At 39.2% G+C, this 24,033-nt stretch overlaps 1 protein-coding gene across 2 annotated transcripts in view; it reads right to left on the minus strand.

Moving 5' to 3' along the window:
* LOC311285925 (MSL complex subunit 3-like) overlaps nt 1-24,033 on the minus strand; it is a 256,522-nt gene that overhangs the window by 82,434 nt on the left and 150,055 nt on the right. For both annotated transcript variants that reach the window (XM_084401803.1, XM_084401804.1), the window contains exon 9: nt 11,495-11,805. In XM_084401803.1, the coding sequence (XP_084257929.1) occupies nt 11,495-11,805 (311 nt within the window). The remainder of the gene's footprint in view (nt 1-11,494; nt 11,806-24,033) is intronic.

Here is a 24,033-nt window from a genome sequence, read left to right on the forward strand (position 1 = left end):
TCGTGGTAAATCATGGTAGAATCATAGTAAATCATACTTGAACATGGTAAATCATGGTATACTATAGTAAATCTGGTAAACTATGGTAAATTGTGGTAAATCATGGTAAACTATGGTAAATCATGGTAAACCATGCTAGCAACATGGTAAAACAAGCTAGCATCATGCTAGCTACATGCTAATCATGCTAACATGATGCTAGCATGATGCTAATAATGCTAGCATGATGCTAGCAACATGCTAATAATGCTAGCATGATACTAGCTACATGCTAATCATGCTAGCTTCTTGCTAAAAACATGCTAGCAAACGTGCTATTCATGTTAGCATCTTGTTAAAAAATGCTAGCATCATGCTAACAACATGCTAATCATGCTAGCTACATTCACGTTAGCTTTTGCTAAAAACATGCTAGCATGATGCTAGCAACATGCTAATCATATTAGCACCATGATAGCAACATGCTAGCATTATGTTAGTCACATGCTTATAATGCTAGCATGATGATAATTTTGTTAGAATCTTGCTAAAAACTAGCTAAACGCACTTTAGCAACCGAGTGGCGAGTTTTGCCACTGCAAGCACCACTTCACATTTTCTTCAGGAAATGTACATTCTAGTTATTATTATTATTCTGGACAAAGTTTGGCGCGTAACTCGCCCCGCACCGTTTGTCTCAGAGCCATGAATGAGGTGTCAAATCGACCGGCTCATTAAGGAGAGGTGTGCTATGACTTTTATAAGCGATCGGGGGTGCGGTGTTCGCCCCAGGGGCGAAAAAGCGGCCAAAAAAGTCCCATTGACTTAACATTGCGACGAACTTTGACCACACGTAGCTCTGAGCGAGGATTTCGCAGAAATGTGTGATTTGCCACATTTGAAGAGGCTGACAGGCTCTGTAAGAACATACCTCACAATGGGGTAAAAGTTGCACCCCTGGGGGGCAGGAGATGTCCAAAGTTGCCCCATTGACTTACTATGGGGAAGGAACGTCCCGTGAAACACACATGCTTTTCCTACTATGGTAAATTGCATAGGGACTTTGTATTGAACGTAGCTCTGGATCACAGTGTCATAGAGACAAGGGGGAGGGCTCATTTTACTCAGACGACCAATCAGTCTCTCAGGATCATTGTGAAGCTATCAAGCCACGCCCTAGCAACCATTTAGAGCCCCTTAGCAACAAGTTCCATAGACTTCCATTGAAAGAGTTCAAAGAGATATCTCCAGACTGAATTGTCATAGAAACATGGGGGTGGTCTCATTTGACTCGGGGCAGTAAACAGCCAATCATGAATCACCTCAACACTTCCAAGCCCCTCCCTAGCAACCATTGTCGAGCACCTTAGCAACCAAAATCCAAAGAGGGATATCTTCCATTCTGAATGTCACAGAGGCATGGGAGTTGGTTTATATCATTCATACTGACAAGAAGCCTTTGGAATTTCATCATTGGCAGCTGCCAAGTAACTCCATAGCAACCAAAGAGAGTATCCTAGCAACCGTTTAGCAAAACGTATATCTCTGCATCAAAACATAGTATAGAGATGGGACTTGGCTCTTTTGACTAAATCATGGTAAACTATGGTAAATCAACCTTGAATCATAGTAAATCATACTAAAACATGGTAAATCATGGTATACTATAGTAAATCATAGTACACTATGGTAAATCGTGGTAAATCATGGTAAACTATGGTAAATCATGCTAGAATCATAGTAAATCATACTTGAACGTGGTAAATCATGGTAAACTATGGTAAATCATGGTAAACTATGGTAAATCATGGTAAACTATGATAAATCATGCTAGAATCAGTAAATCATAATTGAACATGGTATATCATGGTATACTATAGTAAATCATGGTATACTATAGTAAATCATGGTAACCTATGGTAAATCGTGGTAAATCGTGGTAAACTATAGTAAATCATGGTAAACTATGGTAAATCATGCTAGAATCAGTAAATCATACTTGAACATGGTAAATCATGGTATACTATAGTAAATCATGGTAAACTATAGTAAATCGTGGTAAATCATGGTAAACTATGGTAAATCATGCTAGAATCATAGTAAATCATACTTGAACATGGTAAATCATGGTATACTATAGTAAATCATGGTAAACTATGGTAAATCATGCTAAAATCAGTAAATCAGACTTGAACATGGTAAATCATGGTATACTATAGTAAATCAATGGTAAACTATGCTAAATCGTGGTAAATCATGGTAAACTATAGTAAATCATGGTAAACTATGGTAAATTATGCTAGAATCAGTAAATCATACTTGAACATGGTAAATCATAGTATACTATAGTAAATCATGGTAAACTATGGTAAATGATCCTAGAATCATAGTAAATCATACTAAAACATGGTAAATCATGGTATACTATAGTAAATCATAGTAAACTATGGTAAATCGTGGTAAATCATGGTATACTATAGTAAATCATGGTAAACTATGGTAAATCATGGTAAACTATGATAAATCATGCTAGAATCAGTAAATCATACTGGAACATGGTAAATCATGGTATACTATAGTAAATCATGGTAAAGTATGGTAAATCGTGGTAAATCATGGTAAACTATGGTAAATCATGCTAGAATCAGTAAATCATACTTGAACATGGTAAATCATGGTATACTATAGTAAATCATGGTAAAGTATGGTAAATCGTGGTAAATCATGGTAAACTATGGTAAATCATGCTAGAATCAGTAAATCATATTTGAACATGGTAAATCATGGTATACTATAGTAAATCATGGTAAACTATGGTAAATCGTGGTAAATAATGGTAAACTATGGTAAATCATGGTAAACTATGGTAAATCATGCTAGAATCAGTAAATCATACTTGAACATGGTAAATCATGGTAAACTATGGTAAATCGTGGTGAACTATGGTAAATCATGGTAAACTATGGTAAATCATGGTAAACTATGATAAATCATGCTAGAATCATAGTAAATCATACTTGAACATGGTAAATCATGGTATACTATAGTAAATCATGGTAAACTATGGTAAATCATGGTAAATCATGCTAGAATCAGTAAATTATAATTGAACATGGTAAATCGTGGTATACTATAGTAAATCATGGTAAACTATAGTAAATCGTGGTAAATTGTGGTAAACTATGGTAAATCATGCCTGAATCAGTAAATCATACTTGCACATGGTAAATCATGGTATACTATAGTAAATCATGGTAAACTATGGTAATTAGTGGTAAATCGTTGTAAATCATGGTAAACTATGGTAAATCATGCTAGAATCAGTAAATCATACTTGAACATGGTAAATCATGGTATACTATAGTAAATCATGGTAAACTATGGTAAATCATGGTAAATCATGGTAACTATGATAAATCATGCTAGAATCAGTAAATTATACTAGAACATGGTAAATTGTGGTATACTATAGTAAATCATGGTAAACTATGGTAAATCATGCTAGAATCAGTAAATCATACTTGAACATGGTAAATCATGGTATACTATAATAAATCATGGTAAACTATGGTAAATCGTGGTAAATCATGGTAAACTATGATAAATCATGCTAGAATCAGTAAATCATACTTGAACATGGTAAATCCTGGTATACTATAGTAAATTATGGTAAACTATGGTAAATCGTGGTAAATCATGGTAAACTATGGTAAATCATGCTTGAATCAGTAAATCATACTTGAACATGGTAAATCATGGCATACTATAGTAAATCATGGTAAACTATAGTAAATCGTGGTAAATCATGGTAAACTATGGTAAACACCTTAGCAACTGCCTAGCAACCACACTGAATACCCTAGCAACCACTTAGCAACGCCCTAGCAACCACCCAGAATACCTTGGAAACCTCCCAGAACACCATAGCAACCACCTAGTAAAACCCTAGCAACCGTGCCGAATTTTGCCACTGCAAGCACCACTTCACATTTTCTTCAGGAAATGTACATTCTAGTTTTTATTATTATTATTCTTCCACACAAAAGTTTGGCGCGTAACTCGTGCCGCAGCTTTTGTCACAGACCCACGAATGAGGTGTCAAATCGTGCGGATTATTCGGGAATGGTGTGCTATGACTTTTATAAGCGATCGGGGGTACGGTGTTCGCCCCAGGGGCGAAAAAGCAGCCGAAAAATCCCATTGACTTAACATTGCAACAAACTTTGACGAGTCATAGCTCCGAGCGAGGATTTCGCAGAAATGTGTGATTTGCCACATTTGAAGAGGATGGCAGGCTGTGTGAGACCATACCTCACAATGGGGTAAAAGTTGCACCCCTGGGGGGCAGGAGCTGCCCAAAGTTTCCCATTGACTTACTATGGTGTAGGACGGCCCAGCATGTGTTTTTCCTACTATGGTAAATTGCATAGGGATTTTGTATTGAACGTAGCTCTGGATCACAGTGTCATAGAGACAAGGGGGCGGGCTCATTTTACTCAGATGACCAATCAGTCTCTCAGGCTCATTGTGAAGCTATCAAGCCATGCCCTAGCAACCATTTAGAGCACCTTAGCAACAAGTCCCATAGACTTCCATTGAAAGAGATCAAAGGGATATCTCCGGACTGAATTGTCATAGAAACATGGGGGTGGTCTCATTTGACTCGGGGAAGCAAACAGCCAATCACGAATCACCTCAACACTTCCTATCCCCTCCCTAGCAACCATTGTCAAGCACCTTAGCAACCAAAATCCAAAGAGGGATATCTTCCATTCTGAATGTCACAGAGGCATGGGAGTTGGTTTATGTCATTCATAGTGACAAGAAGCCTTTGCAGTTTCATCATTGGCAGCTGCCAAGCCACTCCCTAGCAACCAAACAGAGTACCCTAGCAACCATTTTACAAGACCTATATCTCTGCATCAGAACATCATAAAAAGATGGGGTTAACACAAGTTTGACTCAGGGCAGCAAACAGCCATTCATGAGACATCACAACACTTGCTAGCCCCGCCCTAGCAACCATTGTCAAGCACCTTAGCAACCAAAATCCATTGAGGGATATCTTTCATTCTGAATGTCACAGAGGAATGGGAGTTGTTTTATATCATTCATACTGACAAGCAGCCTTTAGAGTTTCATGATTGGCAGCTGCCAAGCCATTCCCTAGCAACCAAACAGAGTACCTTAGCAACCATTTTGCAAGACCTATTTCTCTGCATCAGAACATCGTATAGAGATGGGGGTTGGCTCTTTTGACTCATACTAGCAAGGAGGAATTCCAACATGCTACACATGCTAGCTTTGAATAGCTACATGCTAATAGCGATTAGGTAAGTGCTAAATCATGCCAAGAAAATGCTAAGAACTGCAATAGTAATCATCAGTGACAACTACCAACCACTTAGTAACACCATAGTAACCACCCATAATACCTTAGCAACCACCCTGAACACCCTAGCAACTGCCTAGCAACCGCCTAGCAACCACCCAAAATACCCTAGCAACCACCTAGCAACACCATAGTAACCACCCAGAACACCCTAGCAACTGCCTAGCAACGCCCTAGCAACCGCCTAGCAACACCATAGCAACCACCCAGAACACCCTAGCAACTGCCTAGCAACACCCTAGCAACCACCCAGAACACCCTAGCAACTGCCTAGCAACCACCCAGAATACCCTAGCAACCACCCAGAACACCCTAGCAACTGCCTAGCAACGCCCTAGCAACCACCCAGAATACCCTAGCAACCGCCTAGCAACACCATAGCAACCACCCAGAACACCCTAGCAACCGCCTAGCAACCGCCTAGCAACCACCCAGAATACCCTAGCAACTGCCTAGCAACACCCTAGAAACCACCCAGAACACCCTAGCAACTGCCTAGCAACGCCCTAGCAACCACCCAGAATGCCCTAGCAACCGCCTAGGAACACCATAGCAACCACCCAGAACACCCTAGCAACTGCCTAGCAACGCCCTAGCAACCACCCAGAATACCCTAGCAACCGCCTAGCAACACCATAGCAACCACACAGAACACCCTAGCAACTGCCTAGCAACGCCCTAGCAACCACCCAGAACACCCTAGAAACTGCCTAGCAACGCCCTAGCAACCACCCAGAACACCCTAGCAACACCCTAGCAACCACCCAGGATACCCTAGCAACTGCCTAGCAACCACCCAGAACACCCTAGCAGCCGACTAGCAACACCCTAGCAACCACCCAAAACACCCTAGCAACTGCCTAGCAATGCCCTAGCAACCACCCAGAATACCCTAGCAACTGTCTAGCAACACCCTAGCAACCACTCAGAATACCCTAGCAACTGCCTAGCAACCACCCAGAACACCCTAGCAACACCCTAGCAACCACCTGAACAACACGAATAAGCCATATCTCAGCACTAGAACATCGTACAGACATGTTTGTTGGCTCGTATGCAATCATGTACCACATTCTAGCAACCGAGTGGCGAGTTTTGCCACTGCAAGCACCATTTCACATTTTCTTCAGGAAATGTACATTCTAGTTCTTATTATTATTCTGGACAAAGTTTGGCGCGTAACTCGCCCCGCACCGTTTGTCTCAGACCCCTGAGTGAGGTGTCAAATCGACCGGCTCATTGAGGAGAGGTGTGGTATGACTTTTCTAAGCGATCGGGTGTACGATGTTCGCACAGCGGACGAAAAAGCGGCCAAAAAAGTTCCATTGACTTAACATGGGCATTCTAAAAAAATTCAAATCCAAACCGACGTTTTCACACACACAGACTCCAAAGGGCCTGTCACCCCTGCATCTCTACCTCTCTCTCTCCCTCAGAGGATTTCTATTATCAAGCAGCCAATAAGTAATGGCCTAAAATCTTCATAGCCACACCCTAGCAACCAGTTACAGCACCCTAGCAACCACTAAGAGCTCCCTAGCAACCACCCTAAACCAAAAAAATATAAATTTTTACATTTTTTTGTATTTTTTAAAGCAATATTACACTCGTGGCCTTGCGATATTGCTCCATGCTTGTGCCTAATCGGCCATAGGCACGAGGCCGCAGGCCGAGTGCCGTACTGAAGGCACTTAAAGATTTTAATAACTCTATAAAAACTCCATAGTAACCACATCTTTGACAATTACCAACCACCTAGTACCACCATAGCAACTACCAAAAATACCTTAGCAACCATCCTGAACACCCTAGCAACGTCTAGAAACGCTCTAGTAGATCATAGAAACACAAAGGTGGTCTCGTTTCACTCAGGGCATCAAATGGCCAATCATGAATCACCTCAACACTTCCTAGCCCCTCCCTAGCAACCATTGTCGAGCACCTTAGCAACCAAAATCCTAGAGGGATATCTTCTATTCTGAATAAGACAGAGGCATGGGAGTTGGTTTATATCATTCATACTGAAAAAGCAGCCTTTGGAGTTTCATCATTAGCAGCTGCCAAGCCACTCCATAGCAACCAAACAGAGTACCCTAGCAACTATTTAGCAAGACATATATCTCTGTATCAGAGCATCGTATAGACATGGGGGTTGGTTTATATAATTCATAGTGACAAGAAGCCTTTGGAGTTTCATGATTGGCAGCTGCCAAGCCACTCCCTAGCAACCAAATAGAGTACCCTAGCAACCAAAATCTAAAGAGGGATATCTTCCATTCTGAATGTCACATAGGCATGGGAGTTGGTTTATATCATTCATAGTGACAAGAAGCCTTTGCAGTTTCATCATTGGCAGCTGTCAAGCAACTCCATAGCAACCAAACAGAGTACCCTAGCAACCAAAATCCAAAGAGGCATATCTTACATTCTGAATGTCACAGAGACATGGGAGTTGGTTTTTATCATTCATAGTGACAAGAAGCCTTTGGAGTTTCATGATTGGCAGCTTACAAGACACTCCCTAGCAACCAAACAGAGTACCCTAGCAACCAAAATCCAAAGAGGCATATCTTACATTCTGAATGTCGCAGAGGCATGGGAGTTGGTTTATATCATTCATACTGTCAAGCAGCCTTTGGAGTTTCATGATTGGCAGCTTACAAGACACTCCCTAGCAACCAAACAGAGTACCCTAGCAACCAAAATACAAAGAGGGATATCTTCCATTCTGAATGTCACAGAGGCAAGGGAGTTGGTTTATATCATTCATACTGACAAGAAGCCTTTGGAATTTCATCATTGGCAGCTGCCAAGTAACTCCATAGCAACCAAACAGAGTACCCTAGCAACCAAAATCCAAAGAGGCATATCTTCCATTCTGAATGTCACAGAGGCATGGGAGTTGGATTATATCATTCATACTGACAAGAAGCCTTTGGAAATTCATCATTGACAGCTGACAAGCCACTCCATAGCAACCAAACAGAGTACCCTAGCAACCAAAATCCAAAGAGGCATATCTTCCATTCTGAATGTCGCAGAGGCATGGGAGTTGGTTTATATCATTCATAGTGACAAGAAGCCTTTGGAGTTTCATGATTGGCAGCTGACAAGCCACTCGCTAGCAACCAAATAGAGTACCCTAGCAACCAAAATCCAAAGAGGGATATCTTCCATTCTGTATGTCGCAGAGGCATGGGAGTTGTATTATATCATTCATACTGACAAGCAGCCTTTGGAGTTTCATGATTGGCAGCTGCCAAGCCACTCCCTAGCAACCAAACAGAGTACCCTAGCAACCAAAATCCAAAGAGGGATATCTTCCGTTCTGAATGTCACAGAGGCATGGGAGTTGGTTTATATCATTCATAGTGACAAGAAGCCTTTGGAATTGCATCATTGGCAGCTGCCAAGTAACTCCATAGCAACCAAACAGAGTACCCTAGCAACCAAAATCCAAAGAGGCACATCTTCCATTCTGAATGTCGCAGAGGCATGGGAGTTGGTTTATGTCATTCATAGTGACAAGAAGTCTTTGGAGTTTCATGATTGGCAGCAGACAAGCCACTCGCTAGCAACCAAATAGAGTACCCTAGCAACCAAAATCCAAAGAGGGATATCTTCTATTCTGAATGTCGCAGAGGCATGGGAGTTGGTTTATATCATTCATAGTGACAAGAAGCCTTTGGAGTTTCATGATTGGCAGCTGACAAGCCACTCCCTAGCAACCAAACAGAGTACCCTAGCAACCAAAATCCAAAGAGGGATATCTTCCATTCTGAATGTCACAAAGGCATGGGAGTTGATTTATATCATTCATAGTGTCAAGCAGCCTTTGGAGTTTCATGATTGGCAGTTGACAAGCCACTCCCTAGCAACCAAACAGAGTATCCTAGCAACCAAAATCCAAAGAGGGATATCTTCCATTCTGAATGTCACAGAGGCATGGGAGTTGGTTTATATCATTCATAGTGTCAAGCAGCCTCTGCAGTTTCATCATTGGCAGCTGCCAAGTAACTCCATAGCAACCAAACAGAGTACCCTAGCAACCAAAATCCAAAGAGGCATATCTTCCATGGGATTTTGTATTTACCGTAGCTCTGGATCACAGTGTTATAGAGACAAGGGGGCGGGCTCATTTTACTCAGACGACCAATCAGTTTCTCAGGATCATTGTGAAGCTATCAAGCCACGCCCTAGCAACCATTTAGAGCACCTTAGCAACAAGTCCCATAGACTTCCATTGAAAGAGATCAAAGGGATATCTCCAGACTGAAATGTCATAGAAACATGGGGGTGGTCTCATTTGACTCGGGGCCGCAAACAGCCAATCATGAATCACCTCAACACTTCCTAGCCCCTCCCTAGCAACCATTGTCGAGCACCTTAACAACCAAAATCCAAAGAGGGATATCTTCCATTCTGAATGTCACAGAGGCATGGGAGTTGGTTTATATCATTCATACTGACAAGCAGCCTTTGGAGTTTCATGATTGGCAGCTGCCAAGCCACTCCCTAGCAACCAAACAGAGTACCTTAGCAACCATTTTGCAAGTCCTATATCTCTGCACCAGAACATCGTATAGAGATGGGGGTTAGTTTATATCATTCATACTGACAAGCCGCCTTTGGAGTTTCATGATTGGCAGCTGCCAAGCCACTCCTTAGCAACCAAACAGAGTACCCTAGCAACCATTTTGCAAGACCTATATCTCTGCATCAGAACATCATATACTGCTATACGTGCTGCTCCTGTACCACATATGCACCGCAACACGCAGCATGCACACGGAGTATGTGTGAAACGGGCGCTCAGAGTATAAGGTAGTAGGCCCTACTTGCCTCACAGACATGTCTACTTTTAAACAGAACAATTCAACACGAAAGAACTGCTCTCTACATATGTAATCCGTATGAAATGTGCATTTCTCTCTGGCGCGTTCACTAGGCTACTGCGAAGATCGCGAGTCAGCATCGTCAACTTCATCTTTGTAGCTGACACTGACAAAGAAAACACTTGTTTATTAATAAACAATTAAAATATCTCCTTTCTATATTTGACATATTCATAATTATTACTTTTGCCTGTTATTTGTGACAGCTTTTAGGTGCTTTATTGGTATAGCCTACGCGTCACCACCGCATCACCACACCCCCGCCCCACAAGAATAGGCCTGTTTATTAAGCAGGATTTGATGGCCGACACTTATAAAATGCAATTCAATGTGGAAGTAATCCAAGTATTCAGAATACAGTACTCGGATTGAGTAACGTAACGGAATACGTTACAAATGACATTTTTGGGCATGTATTCTGTATTCTGTAACGGAATACATTTTGAAAGTATCCTTCCCAACACTGATCATATAGAGATGGGGTTAACACGAATTTGACGTGGGGCAGGAAACAGCCAATCATGAATCACCTCAACACTTTCTGGCCACGCCCTAGCAACCATTGTCGAGCACCTTAGCAACCAAAATCCAAAGAGGGATATCTTCCATTCTGAATGTCACAGAGGCATGGGAGTTGGTTTATATAATTCATAGTGACAAGCAGCATTTGGAGTTTCATCATTGGCAGCTCCCAAGTCACTCCCTAGCAACCAAACAGAGTACCCTAGTAACCGTTTATCAAGACCCATGTCTCTGCATCAGAACATCGTATAGAGATGGGGGTTGGCTCTTTTGTTTCGGTTGGGAAACAGTCTGTAAATATCACCATTGTAACTGTGTATTCACACCGTAGCAACGGTTTAGAGCCAAATAGCAAGCATATTGCAACATATAGAAGCCATATTTCAGCTCCACAACATTGTACAGACATGGTTGTTGGCTCGTATGCAATCATGTACACAACACCCTATCAACCGAGTGGTGAGTTTTGCCACTGCAAGCACCCACTCACATTTTCTTTAGGAAATGTACATTCTAGTTTCGTATTATCACTGTAAAGCTGGTTTGAGACAATCTATATTGTTAAAAGCGGTACATAAATGAGGGTGACTTGACTTCATTACACTTGACATGACCAGGTTTCATTAGTTTAATTGGAATTAACTTAAAATTGTGCACAGAGTTACAGTTTTAAGAAATGAAACAGGACACAAAAAGTGTGACTCACTCTTCTCTAGGTTGAGGAAGAACTTGGGTATTGGAGTTTGCACCTCAGTAAGCCTCCGCTTTGGTTGCGGAGAGGCATTGCTGCTGCCTCCACCCCCAGCTTCTGCAGCCCGATCCCCTCCGGATGTATTGCGCGTTGAGCGGCGCAAGGATTGTGTGGCATCGGAATCCAGGTAACCACAGCGTCTGCGCTTAGGTGGTGTTGCCATGATGACAGGGACACAGGATGTTTCGCTCAGAGCTGCTTGGCTGTCTGTGGACTGGGGGGTGGAAGGATTCTGGCCAGGGCTGGGGGAACGTTCTTTGAGATTCCTTTAATAAAAAAGTAAATTATGAATAATCTTATCTGATCTTAGATTCTAAAAAGAAAAAGGAAAAAGATGTAACATTAACCTACAGTATTCCACATTAGAGCTTTTAAACATTCTGACTGACAGGGACTGTGTTGATAATGCAATTCTTTGATAATGCAAAATATCTAAAGCATAAACATGCAAAAGAACACTCTGAATTACAGCGGAGGCAAACAGAGAAGGTAACAGAGATGACCCACATCTTCTGGCATATTCATTCAGGGGTAGACATGAAGGTATTAGGATACTCAATTTGAGCATCAGTATAGACTTGACACTTTCTTTTATACAGCAGGGTTTTAGGATATTTTGTTGATCTAGTTATCAAATGGTGGATATGTTCGTTAAATTATTCAAACAATTAATTTCAAGTGACTCCTGACTGTAGTCAGCTATATTAATAGCTATATTATATATATATATATATATATATATATATATGAAAGTTATACTGCTATTATCAAACTACAGCTACTTTATATATATATATATATATATATATATATATATATATATATATATATATATATATATATATATATGAAAGTTATACTGCTATTATCAAACTACAGCTACTTTTTCTTCTGATAACAGTGGAAAGAACTTAAAATACTCTGTTAGTTTTCGTCATACAGACAAGATCATTCAAAACTGTCTGTACCTTTATTTGGGTATACAATGACAACTGAACTTTGTGCTTTTGCAAAAAATAAAGACGTGGTGGATTTTTAATAGATAAAATAGGTAAACTGTATATTAAACTAACCATGTTTCTAACATCTAACCTTATTTCTCTTTTTAGACCTAACATGATAACATTTTGAAACACAATGTACTAAAACTTTCTGTCCTGTGTTTTTGAATGTTGTATGTTGTGTTGCCATACCCCTTTGACTTTGGTTGTGTGAGTGTAAAAATAACAAATATGGGAAATGAAACTAGATAGATGACTAAGTTTGAACCTTGTGATTAACAATGAAGTAATCATTAAAACAAAGTTTGCTTTACCCAGTAACAGAAGGGTTTGTCTATGAAAACCAATCAAATTGTGGGGAAATTATGTAATGCAGCATGACATTTTTGCCATACCTCCTTATTCTATAAAAACTGTTGTATTCTTTTAGCTGGTGGGATTCTCAATGGAATCTTACTTCTTCTTGGGGGAGATTCTCTGAGAACTGCTCGAGAGATCCTCCGGCCGCGATTAAAGCATTTAAAGGACATTTGCTGAAGTCTGTTTGTCGATCATTGCTGCGCAGCAAGAAAGCTAGTTAGGGAAGCAAGTTGGTTAGGTAGACTATATATTAAACGTTGATTGAAGATGTTAGGGAACGTCGATTGGAGACAACCCAGACAGTTAGGTTTAGGCCATGTGTCCACCAAAGCGTTTTTAGCCAGCTGAAAACGCTAGGCGCTCTGCTAAAAACGCCCAGCTGTGGGCGCTTGAGAGCGTTTTGGCAGCGCAGCGTTTTTTTCAGTTGAGACGCTTCGTTCCTATGATACAGAGTATCCGCGGCACAGTTTACTTGTAACTGATTTCGCTGATAATTTGTCTAAAAATGTCGATACAATGTAGAGTTCTTGCTCTGGTCCTTGCTTTGGATGAAGGGATGGCTGAACCACGTAGACAGAGAGGACGGACGTGCCGGTCTATGTGGGTTCATGAGATCTTGAGAGCGAGAAAACATCTCGGAGAGTACCATCGTCTGGTCCAAGAACTAAAGTTGGACGGCAGCCAGTTCAAGGAGTATTTTCGGATGAGCAGGACACAGTTTGAGATGTTGTTCCAGAAAATTGGACCTTCTATTTCGAAGAGAGACACAAACTACCGGGAGGCCATCAGCTCGGAAGAACGTCTTTGCATTTGTCTGAGGTAAATGCATATAAGGCTATTCCGAAATTATTTCAAGTGATATTTTGTGTTATTGAGCTGAAAATGAAAAGTCTTTTGTAAGTGAATGCAGTGAAGTAAAAAAAAAAAGCAGTGTTTGTTTCTTTGCTATAGTGGATTAGGAGTAAAATAGCAGAAAAAAAGCTCAAATAAAGTAACGTTAATGTTACAAGTGACTCAAAATTGTAGGCTACATGTAGACATTTATTTATTTAACGTTAGTTTCGTACATTCATCACTGCATATGAGGTACAACATATCTTATTTTACTTCTTTCCGGTATTTATGATTCAGTGATAGCTACTGAAGATATTTTACACATCCAAACACATTTATAATTGAATATACTTTTATATAAATAAGCATAATATAAATAGGCTAGAAGTCTTATTGAATTTATAACTAATGATAGTATGATTTAAATTGATGTTTTATTTAATGTATAACTAATTGCCCTTTGCAACTTTTTTCTGTATTTATTTCAGATATCTGTCAACAGGAGACTCATTCCGATCTATCGCTTTTAGCTACAGGGTGGGTTACTGCACAGTGGCAAGGGTGGTAAAAGAAGTGCGTGAGGCAATATGGTCACTCTTGGTCCAGGAATACATGCCCTTCCCTGAACAACATCACTGGAAGAGGATTGCTGAAGACTTCCATAGGCTGTGGAACTTCCCCAACTGTCTGGGAGCAATCGATGGGAAGCATGTTACAATACAGGGCCCATCTTCAAAAGGGTCCATGTATTTCAATTACAAAGGGAGCTTCTCCATAGTCCTTCTAGCAGTGGTTGATGCCCGATACCTTTTCCGGATGGTGGATGTGGGGGCATACGGGAAAAGCAGTGACGGCGGGACCCTCTGTGCCTCCGAATTTGGCAAGGCTCTCCAACAGGGAACGCTCGACCTACAAGAGGATGCACCATTACCAGGAGCCCCAGCCTGTGCCACATGTGTTTGTGGGTGACGAGGCTTTTCCTCTGAAGAGGTACCTTCTCCGACCCTACCCAGGAAAACACCTCGACAGAGAGAAGCGTGTGTTTAATTACCGTCTTTCCTGTGTGAGACGGATGGTGGAGTGCACATTTGGGATACTTGCTGCCCAGTGGAGACTCTACCACAGAGTGCTTGGAGTCTCACCAAAAGTGGCAGATGCAGTGGTGAAGGCCACTTGCATCCTTCACAATTTCCTACGTTATGAGGATGCTGATGAAGAGGAAGTAAGTTGTGCCCCCCTACCATCAGAGCCACACACAGTTTGCCATGCAGCCCATCCAGCGAGCAGGCAGCAACAATGCCTCTAGGGAAGCACTGGAAATAAGGCAAAGGTACACCACCTACTTCTCCTCTCCAGCAGGTGAAGTTGCATGGTAGCATTCTGTCATCTAATGCCTAATTAATCTAATCATCTAATCTAATTACTCCCACCACCATCAGGACCACTGCCATCAGTACCATCCAGGACCACCACCACCAATACAATTTTTAAAAAAGGCTCTTTTAAGACCCACCCATAACCTCAGAAAATGAGCATATTTCCTTTCACTAACAAGCTGCACATAACGACTAAAATTAGTAGTCTAAATAAAAAGAGGAAAATAAATGACTGGAAAAGATGAATGCTTTTAATAATTATTTTAATGATAACTTTTCATGTACAGATTGATAAATACATTAAACTGCCTTATAAAAAATTGTTTGTTTTACATAAAGTAATTTGGTGTGTCTATTTCAAATGTTATTTTTGTGTGTGTTTGTATATGTGTCTGTCTGTATGTCCGTTGATGTGTGCATGATAGTGTTTTATTGATTGTTAAATTCTGCGTCATGTAATATTTGTTGGAATTTGAGTTTAACCTCAGAACAACTGCGTGGGGGAAGTCGTCTCAAGGCACCAACTAAACTTAAAAGAAAGTGCTCTTCCTTGTCTGGCTTGTTGTTACTGATGGCGTTCAGCACACAGCGCTGGTACTCAGTAATATCTTGCTCAGCCCTTCTCTTTGGAGCAAGAGTACGGCGAGACATTTCAGGTGTGCAGAGTGGTGGCACATTTGGGGAGTCAGAAGATCCGGGCTGTGTGGTATTGGACTGGGTATGGGTCAGGGACTGTGTGCTCTCATCTGATGTCTGTGGGTGACAAATCAGAAAATTATATTCTTTTTAAAGTATATGTACATACATACACACACACACACACACACACACACACACACACACACACATATATATATATATATATATACAGAAACAGAGATTAAGTATAGCCTACTAATAATAATAGTAATTCATTCCTTTGACATAAATAATAATTCCTTCCTTTGAAAGAAATAATAACAATTGTCTTTCATTTAACATGTCAATCTTACAATTCTTTATACAGATATAGCAGCACTTATTACACAATTAAAACAGATGTAGCTGCACTTTAACATTAACATTGGGGTTCACATAGTATTCTACACTATACCTCCACTGGTGTTACCATAGACTCAAGGAGAGCTACTACACTGATATCCTCATCAGATGTATTCAGATTGCTAGAGGTGTCCCTATTTGTTATATATGGCTCCAGGAAGTTGAGGATGGACATATATTTCCACCTCCGACTGCCTGCTGCTGCCCCGAACTTGACTTCTTTCTCTCTTTCTCCTAATTTTACTCTCTTTTGAAAGTGTCCCTCATGTATTTCCATTTTTTACGACATTTTTCAACTGAAATTTTTACGAACAAAAAGATTCGAGATTTTGTGAAACAACAATGAGAATATTCTGATTACCGGCGTTATAGAAATGTAGCTATATATATATATATATATATTAGGGGTGTAACGATTCATCAATTACATCGATGTATCGATTTATATTCCTACGATCCAACTACATCGATCTGTGCTCGGCAAGTTGGTCTTCCGGACGACATATATCGATCTAACATCGTTTTAAAAGGTAATGAATCGATTGTATCGATACTAGAAAATAACGCATTGGATTTAAGCACGTCAGACTTTATATGGATGTTTTTTTCTCAGCACTTTTAATGATAAAGGCGTTAAACGTAATTCGATTCAGTCTGCCTATCTGTGACGTCGTCGCCATGCGTGACGCGCCAGCAGCAGCGCAAAGACAACAAGCAGCGCAAAGTCTCTCACCTCAGAAAAACGGACTTTCCTGTCTTCTCAGCCGCTATACTGCAGTAGCGCACACTCTTCAATTGCACGCGCAAATGCGGCGGCGCGCGCTGTATCACTTCACTAAAGTGCAAAAGACATACGAGAATGCAACGTCGTAAATTAGTAAGTTAAGAAATAAAAGTAAAATACCAATTAATTACGTTATTGGTACGTCATGTGTGTTGCTATTTATCAGCAGTTTCCATGTTTCTTTACCAGTTCTTCTAAGTATTGTGTATCACCATGGTAGCCTAATTGTTGTTTGTTTCCATAACAAAATGCCACTTACTGGTTATTTTGTATATTTTTATATGACTGTGGTGGCTCATACCAAGATTGTATTAACAAAAACTAGTTTGGGACTGCTATTTAATAGCTTAACCTCGAAGTGCCCACTGTTTATCAGTATTTGTCATATTCTTACAAATTGTTTTGTATGTTAAGTAAAGGGGGACAGAACTTGTGTGTCAACAATTTTTGTGTAAACAAATGTATTATAATAGGCCTATATAATTCCTAAAAAGGTTCCCTATGGCTTGATGACAATGGAGAAATGTGGGTCCCATGGCCAAACTATTCAAAACATCATTCAATGTTGTGATAGTCGTAATTAATAATTGCAATTACAATTTCAAGGGAATAATCGACAATTATAATTTTTGTCATAATCGTTCAGTCCTACTTTATTCAAATAAAATGTGAATGCATTTGACATTAATTGTTGTTTACTTGTTTGTTTATATCCATAATTAATTGATACCTGATTCCCTTACAATAATTTTTGGCTAAAACGTCACTGAATCGATTTCAAGTCACTGAATCGTTTCGGATGTATCGTTCTAAATGAACCAATTTCGTCCTTGAATCGTATCGACAACCACGAATCGCGATACGAATCGAATCGTTGTTAAAACGAATCGTTACACCCCTAACATGTGTAATATATACATATAATATGTAATATACACATATAATGACGATTTGCAGTTACAATGTTACAATGTTGATCCCGCTCCCCCACCGATCAGCTGTCTAGCTGACTGCCGCTTACCTGATAGACCCATCGCCGATGAAATGTTCCTCCAAGCACTGTTTTTCAAATTAACGTTGTGGTAATCCGGGGATGTCATCTGGTAAATACAACTATGTTCGGAGACCAGCAATATAAATTTTTCATAAAAAATGTTTTTTTCCGTTTAGCTCTGCTGGTTGATGTCGTTGTACAATCAGAATGTGACAGTTGGTCGGTGTGGTATTAGTCCCGCCCCTCCTCCACTGTGATTGGTCGGTTGGGTAAAAAGTGACAGTGATGAGCGCAGCGTTTTACCCAAAGTTGAACATTCTTCAACTCTCGGCGACCTGTAAAAAACGTAGAGCGCTCGGCGCTTCAGCGTGAAAAAAAAAAACGCTCAGCGCCTCGCTACGCTCATGGCGTTTTAAAAACGCGGCGCTCCCATTGAAAACAATTGAAAAAACACGCCAGCCGCGTGAAAAAACGCTTTGGTGGACACACGGCCTTAGGGAAAAATCTACCACAATTTGGCGAGCCAATTCCAGGAGTCCTCGGAATCTCCCTCTGTCGGATGGACGGGGACGAGGAACCACGTTGTCTTCATTCTGCCAGACTGCAGAACCCTGTTCGACAGAGGGACCATTCCAGACGGGCTAAAAGGACTTAAAGTATTAAGGTAGGATGACAGACTTCACACTTTTTCTTTAAAATGCTTCTAAATTAATTGGAAGGTTTAATTGAATTTTGGCTATTCTGTTAAGTAAAATTTTGAAGAAAACTGGTGATCACATTTAAAAGATTTAAGGATTTAAATTATGTTTTTACATTGGCTATTAAGGGCAATGATTATGGTTAAATTCAACCAAATTGGTATATGTTGATTCTTTTATTTGTTGTGTTTGAGAGAGCGCCCAGAAAGCTGTTAATTAAACTATTTGTTCTTGCAAATAGCAATAGTCATGCTGGAAACCAGATTTGGGAGGGAAAATACCTTGAGATGATGTAGAAAAGAAACTTGCTTTTTGTTTGAATGAGACTTTAATACTGATTGAATATAAAGAAAGCTAAAGAAAGAAATGTTGAAATGTTAGATCAATTAAAAAATGCAGAAATTGTTAAAATTATAAATCATAATAATAGGACATTTTGAGAAATTCTTTTATGAGTTAGACTTTGATTTATTAATGTGTATGAGATATATAAAACCGAGCAAAAGGTGCAAAAGGTTGTATCAGTGATTTCAGGCCCAATTTTTTTTTTATCACATTCATCTAATCTTTCCTAACGATCCGCTAGCTGCCCGCCCCATAAGCATGCCATCAAAAAAACGCGTCTGTGTAGGCAGCCTAGGCTCTGAGATCTGCACACAAAAACAATTGGTTTCACCAACCACTCAAAACCAAAACAAATAGTGTTCCAACAATCACTGACAGGTGGTGGGTGTTGTGAGGTTTGGCCTGAAATCACTGATACAACCTTTAAAGTGATAAATAAACAGTAAGATATTAACTGCACATGTTTAAATATTATACTTTTATCTGAAGGTGTCTAGAATTTGTATCCCGTTATCCCTGGGAGACAGTGTGAAAAAATTTTTTCATTGCAGAGATTCTAAGAGTCAATGGTTTATGTTAACTAAGATGATTTTTGTGCATTGTGCATAGAATGAGATTGGGTGACCAAATTTAAATAGAAATTGTGATTTGAACAAGCACATAACAGACATCTTAGAGTCATTTTATTTTGGTTTCTTGTAAAAAAGAGAAAAGACAAAGAAATTTACGTTCACATTATACACTATTCTAATTAGAGTAGTTTGCTTGCTTTTTCCTGCGTTTTGCAAAGGAGAATGCTTGCTTTTTTCCACAATGAAGGACTACGCTTTTTAATTAAATGAAGAACTGCTGTTTTCTTTCACAGAAGAGACTTTTGGAAATTAAGCTGTTTAATTAGATTTTTGCAGTTCTCTGAGTGTTCAAAATTTCAGACAGCTGCCTTGAAAGGTGTGATGACTGCAGAAAAATAAAAGAGGAAGTGGAGCCTGCAGCCACCCTCCTGAAAGAGGAATTTGACACCTCTGAGAGGGGTCAGCATGGGGAGACTGATTCAGTGCAAAGGTGACAATTTCACTTGAGACTAAAGACAATTTTGCCATGCATTATGCAATTTTGTGGCAGGATGGCTCAAAAGCCAGACCGAGGAGAGTGTCACAGCCAGACGATCCAATGTATCAGCCTGAAGTCAACTGAATGACAATCCACACAGAAAGACATGTATCCAATGTATCAGCCTAGTGGGCTAGGTGCTGCATTTTCAATGATCACTACAGAGACCGTTTCAAATTTAGTTAATTATCATATTAACTTGATTGTTTTTGATTATCCACTGGTTTCAGCAATTCTTCATATTTCTTCAACTAACACTTTGAATCTGCTTTCAATAGGTACCAGTAACAGCCCTACTGCAGGAAGTTCAATAGCGGAAGTGAGAACATGACTCACAAATCAGGTAAAACTGGGGCTGGATTCTCTGGAAAAGACATTATGACATTAACCAACTAGTTGTAAAAGCATGAATAGGTTATTGACTATGCAGAATTCTATGGAAAAGAAAAATACAATATATGCCACAAGGCGTCCAAAGAGAAATTATGGCTAGAAAAGCAAAAATATTGATCACTCCATTTCACTTAAAGGTAATTTTCATTTCAATAATAACAATGAATAATTATAAACTTTTGAAATCACATGCTGTCATCACCAGGGGTACAAGATGGAAATGTTATTTTTTCTTTTTGGCCATGAATCCAAGATTGTGTGAAGATCTTCAAATCTTATTTTAAATAGCTTATGAGCAACAACTAAAAGTTTGGAAAATTGAAATTGTGCAATGAATGATAAATTGCATTTGAGAAATTAAAACGAATTCTCTCAACTGCAATTGTAGGTCTATACGATTATTATTTTAAAGTGTTTAATCTATTCGATTTTTAAAAGTTAGGTTTACATTCACTGTGTTAAACTCAATCACATGGCGACTGCATCGGACAATTGAAAATTTATATACTAACGTTTAGACACTGTCGCAAGGGAAATACCACAGTGTGTCTACATTCAGTAGCTCTGTCGTCGTAAAAGTTGTTACCATTCAGATTTGGTGGTATTCCACACATAATAAATATATATGTTCCCCATTCAGTTCATAAACTGCTAAGGCAGACAAAAAGGTATGAATCTCTGGCCAGAGAGGGGTGTGTGAAAGTGTGTGAAAGTGAGTGTGTGAAAGATGGTGTTCTGAGAAACACCAAGACAAATAAATGATGTCAATCAAAACAGCTGTATCTAAATTTATAAAGTGGGCCCACAGGGTAAAATATGTCCAATAAAATAACGGCAATGGATGATTTTGGCTAACTATCCTGGCCTGGGTTATTATTGTGGCAGAAAGAAACAGTGCCACACCTAATGCAGCTAACTAAGCTTGCCCTGTCCACCCCATAATTAACTTTTTCCTTTTTACAGAATGTCATGATGGATCCCATCGAACAGAACTGATTCTGCTCCAAATGCAGAATCAGCATTTAAAAAAATAAATAAAATTGTCTTGTTACTGTTTAACATGAAATTTCACAGGTATCATCAAAAAAAGGACGACCGGCCAGACAAGCAGATGAGTTAATACATGTTGTCACTAACAAAAATACTTAAGGTCTCCATTCACAGGTGAAAGCAGCCAGGAAACTCCACAAACAAGGTCCAGTGGGGTGCGGTTGTGATCTGAGGAAAAATCTTGCAACTATCAGAAAGAGTGTGACACCTCTGTCCAAACCTCTCACCTTAAACTACACCAACCAGCCTCAGCAAACCCCACACGCCGTGCTAGTAATGTCAAGGGAAAACCCATTGCAACAGTTCACAAAGAGTCACTCTGGTGTAGATGAAACGTCCATGGGGCAACGAGATGATCAACACATCTGGAAGATGATGTGGACAAACTAATGGTTTAACCTTAGCATGAGAAACAATTCGTGTGATGTTTATTAATGTTTTATTTGGTTCAATTAAACTATACCATAGGGCTAAGTATTTAGAGCTCATGATTTGAACAATTACTGATTAATTTGAAATTATGTCAGGTACATGTAAATTGAGAAGAAGAAAATCTCTTAATTCTGTTGAGTATAGGGACTCTAAATAGGTACATTACTGTAAAAAATAATAAATAATCTAGGGACTATTTTTCAAGAAACTTAAGAGTTTTAAAATCCTAATGCAGACATCATAGATGCTAAAAAAAAAAAAAAAAAAAAAAAAAAAAAAAAAAAATAATAATAATAGTGGCAATAGAATGGGTGATGTTACTTTGACGGACTAGGTCCGAATAGATAATTGGGTAAACTTCTATAGCGATGAATGAATGACTACATTAAATATATTTTAGGTGTTTCCATTTGCTAAAATAGCAAAAGAAAAAAAAGGAAATTGATTTTGGGAAACATTTAATTTCTGGATTATTATTAAGTTGAAGAGCTTTATAGCATAACCAAATTTCCAACTTATTACTAAAGATTTTAAAGTTTTAATTAAGCTCAGAGCATGAATTAAAACAAATTATGTAGGGGGCACAAAGTTAAAACAATGAGAACGATGTTCAACCAAGAACAATGTGACCCAAACATGTTAAATTTAAACTAAAAATTAGTCTAAACATGTTTAGACATTTCAGCGAAATTCTGAAAAGCTTTCTTAATTCACAATGAAGATTTAATGATCTGGATCAATGGATCCATTATGAACTATTCCACATTACCAAAAAATAGAGGCAGGACATGTTATGTCCATCAGTTAATTCTGGGAAAATAAGATGGTAGGAAGATAAGTAGTTAAAGATTAAATTGCATGTCAGCAGCTAAGGCTATTCTCATGGCACAAGCTGGGTTAAACAGAGTTCATTTTAAAGTAATGACATTGTTAGAAACAAAATAATAAAATTATTGATATTTGTGTTAAGGATAAAAATGAAACATTCTAGATTTTCTTTTTTGGTTAGATTTTATTACACAGATCCTTAAATAGAGCTTACTAAGTAAAAAAATCGCCTGCTTTAATTAAAAGCTAACAAAATAAGGTTAAGAAAAATGGTTAATCAGCAGTATCAGCCTGTTAAAGGCCTAATAGATCAATGCAATTCGAAAATGATGAAACTTGAATCAAGGTCTACTAAAGTTAAAAGGCAATGTTATATGTGATGTTTACTTTTTTACTAAAGATAGAATTAGATTGCTTGAAGATATATTGATGGAAGAAGATGGTATGTGTATGTGGTAACATTGGGAAAATTCCGGCTTAGGATGTTGATGGAAGAAATATGTAGATATCAGGTGGTATTAAAGTCACTGATTTACAATGGGATGATTTGGTAAAGAGCAGGTAAATCATGCAAGTATGAAAAAAAATTCATTTGAAGAATTAAAAATCCCGAGAGGGGGAACTGTGGTGGATTTTTTATGAATAAAATAGTAAACTGTATATCAAACTAATATTAACTCTAACATCTAACCTCACTTCCCTTTTTAGGCCTAACAAAACTAACACTTTGAAACTCAATGTACTAAAATGTTCTGTCCTGTGTTTTTGAATGTTGTATGTTGTGTTGCCATACGCCTTTGACTTTGGTTGTGTGAGTGTAAAATAACAAATATGGGAAATGAAACTAGACAGATGACTAAGTTTGAACCTTTTGATTAACAATGAAGTAATCATTAAAACTTCTACCAGCTCTCACACACATCATCAACTCATCCCTCCATACTGGCACTTTCCCTACAGCATTCAAGCAGGCTCGGGTTACTCCACTGCTTAAAAAAACAACACTAAACACATCATTTGTTGAGAATTACAGACCTATCTCTCTCCTACCATCCATTGCGACCACTGTCGGTCACAGAAGCCCTACGGATTGCAAAAGCTGCTTCCAAATCTTCAGTCCTCATTCTCCTGGATCTGTCTGCTGCCTTCGACACTTTGAACCATCAGATCCTTATGTCCAGCCTCTCATCACTGGGCATCACAGGAACTTCACTCCACTGGTTTGAGTCCTATCTCACAGGTAGGTCC

This window comes from Rutilus rutilus (genome assembly GCF_951802725.1).
Source record: "Rutilus rutilus genome assembly, chromosome: 2".
Classification (NCBI taxonomy): domain Eukaryota; kingdom Metazoa; phylum Chordata; class Actinopteri; order Cypriniformes; family Leuciscidae; genus Rutilus; species Rutilus rutilus.